Raw genomic sequence first — 903 nt, 5'->3', positions numbered from 1 at the left:
AGAGAGAGAGAGAGAGAGAGAGAGAGAGAAGGAAAGAAAGAAAGAAAAGAAAGAACCAACCATTAGGCTATAATGATATTTTAAGTATAAATAAGCCAAGAACTAGAATAGCAAAAGCAAACAATATATGATTTGGGTACAAGTCCTTCTTTTATAAAATAAATAAGCATCCAAGTTAATATCTTTGAGATCTCATACTTGATTTCCAAGAATACAATTGCATATTACACAGTAGGACAGGCCAGATTTTCATGTCATGCCTCTGAAATACTTACGGGTTATTAACTGAGTGTTTATGATTTTTCCATCCAATTTTTGCAAAGTGTTCAACTTTTGTTCCTGCAGAGAGAGCAAACATCTATCAATGTGCTGTTTTCTGCAGCTCATTACCCCAAATGTCACAGTGGAACTCAGTGTTTGGCTAAATATCTCCATAGTTTCTCTTGCACTGATATCAGGGTTGAAGACAGTGATCACTCATATAATTTGTTATCATTAAATTTGAGTGTTTCATAAATTCAATCAAGAGATGTATGAGATTAAAAACAGTTCAAACTGTCTATTCTGTTTAGTATAGTTAGGATTCAGTTTCAAAAAATAGAAAATACAGCCTGGAGCTATGATGCATAGCTAGAGAGTACTGCCCATGGTGATCCAGCGTCTGACAGACATTCCCAAGCCTGGCGTGAGTGGGTGTGCCAGTCACGTCTCCAGGGCCTGGTGAACAGTCCCCACAACTTCCCTTTAGGATACAGCAGAAGAGTATTTAGAGCCGGGCGGTGGTGGCACACGCCTTTAATCCCAGCACTTGGGAGGCAGAGGCAGGCGGATTTCTGAGTTCGAGGTCAGCCTGGTCTACAGAGTGAGTTCCAGGACAGCCAGGATTACACAGAGAAACCCTGT

The 903-nt window shown here is 40.2% G+C and overlaps 1 protein-coding gene across 1 annotated transcript in view; it reads right to left on the bottom strand.

The window, feature by feature from the left end:
- The window catches only part of Scp2 (sterol carrier protein 2), a 71,081-nt gene that overhangs the window by 44,943 nt on the left and 25,235 nt on the right, over positions 1 to 903 (bottom strand). Inside the window, exon 5 of the mRNA XM_028785783.1 lies at positions 276 to 339. Coding sequence (XP_028641616.1) covers positions 276 to 339 — 64 coding nt within the window. The remainder of the gene's footprint in view (positions 1 to 275; positions 340 to 903) is intronic.

The sequence above is a fragment of the Grammomys surdaster genome, unplaced genomic scaffold (genome assembly GCF_004785775.1).
Source record: "Grammomys surdaster isolate TR1022 unplaced genomic scaffold, NIH_TR_1.0 100, whole genome shotgun sequence".
Taxonomy (NCBI): Eukaryota; Metazoa; Chordata; class Mammalia; order Rodentia; family Muridae; genus Grammomys; species Grammomys surdaster.
The sequence above is the reverse complement of the archived record's forward strand: the minus strand, read 5'-3'. Positions and strand labels throughout refer to the sequence as shown.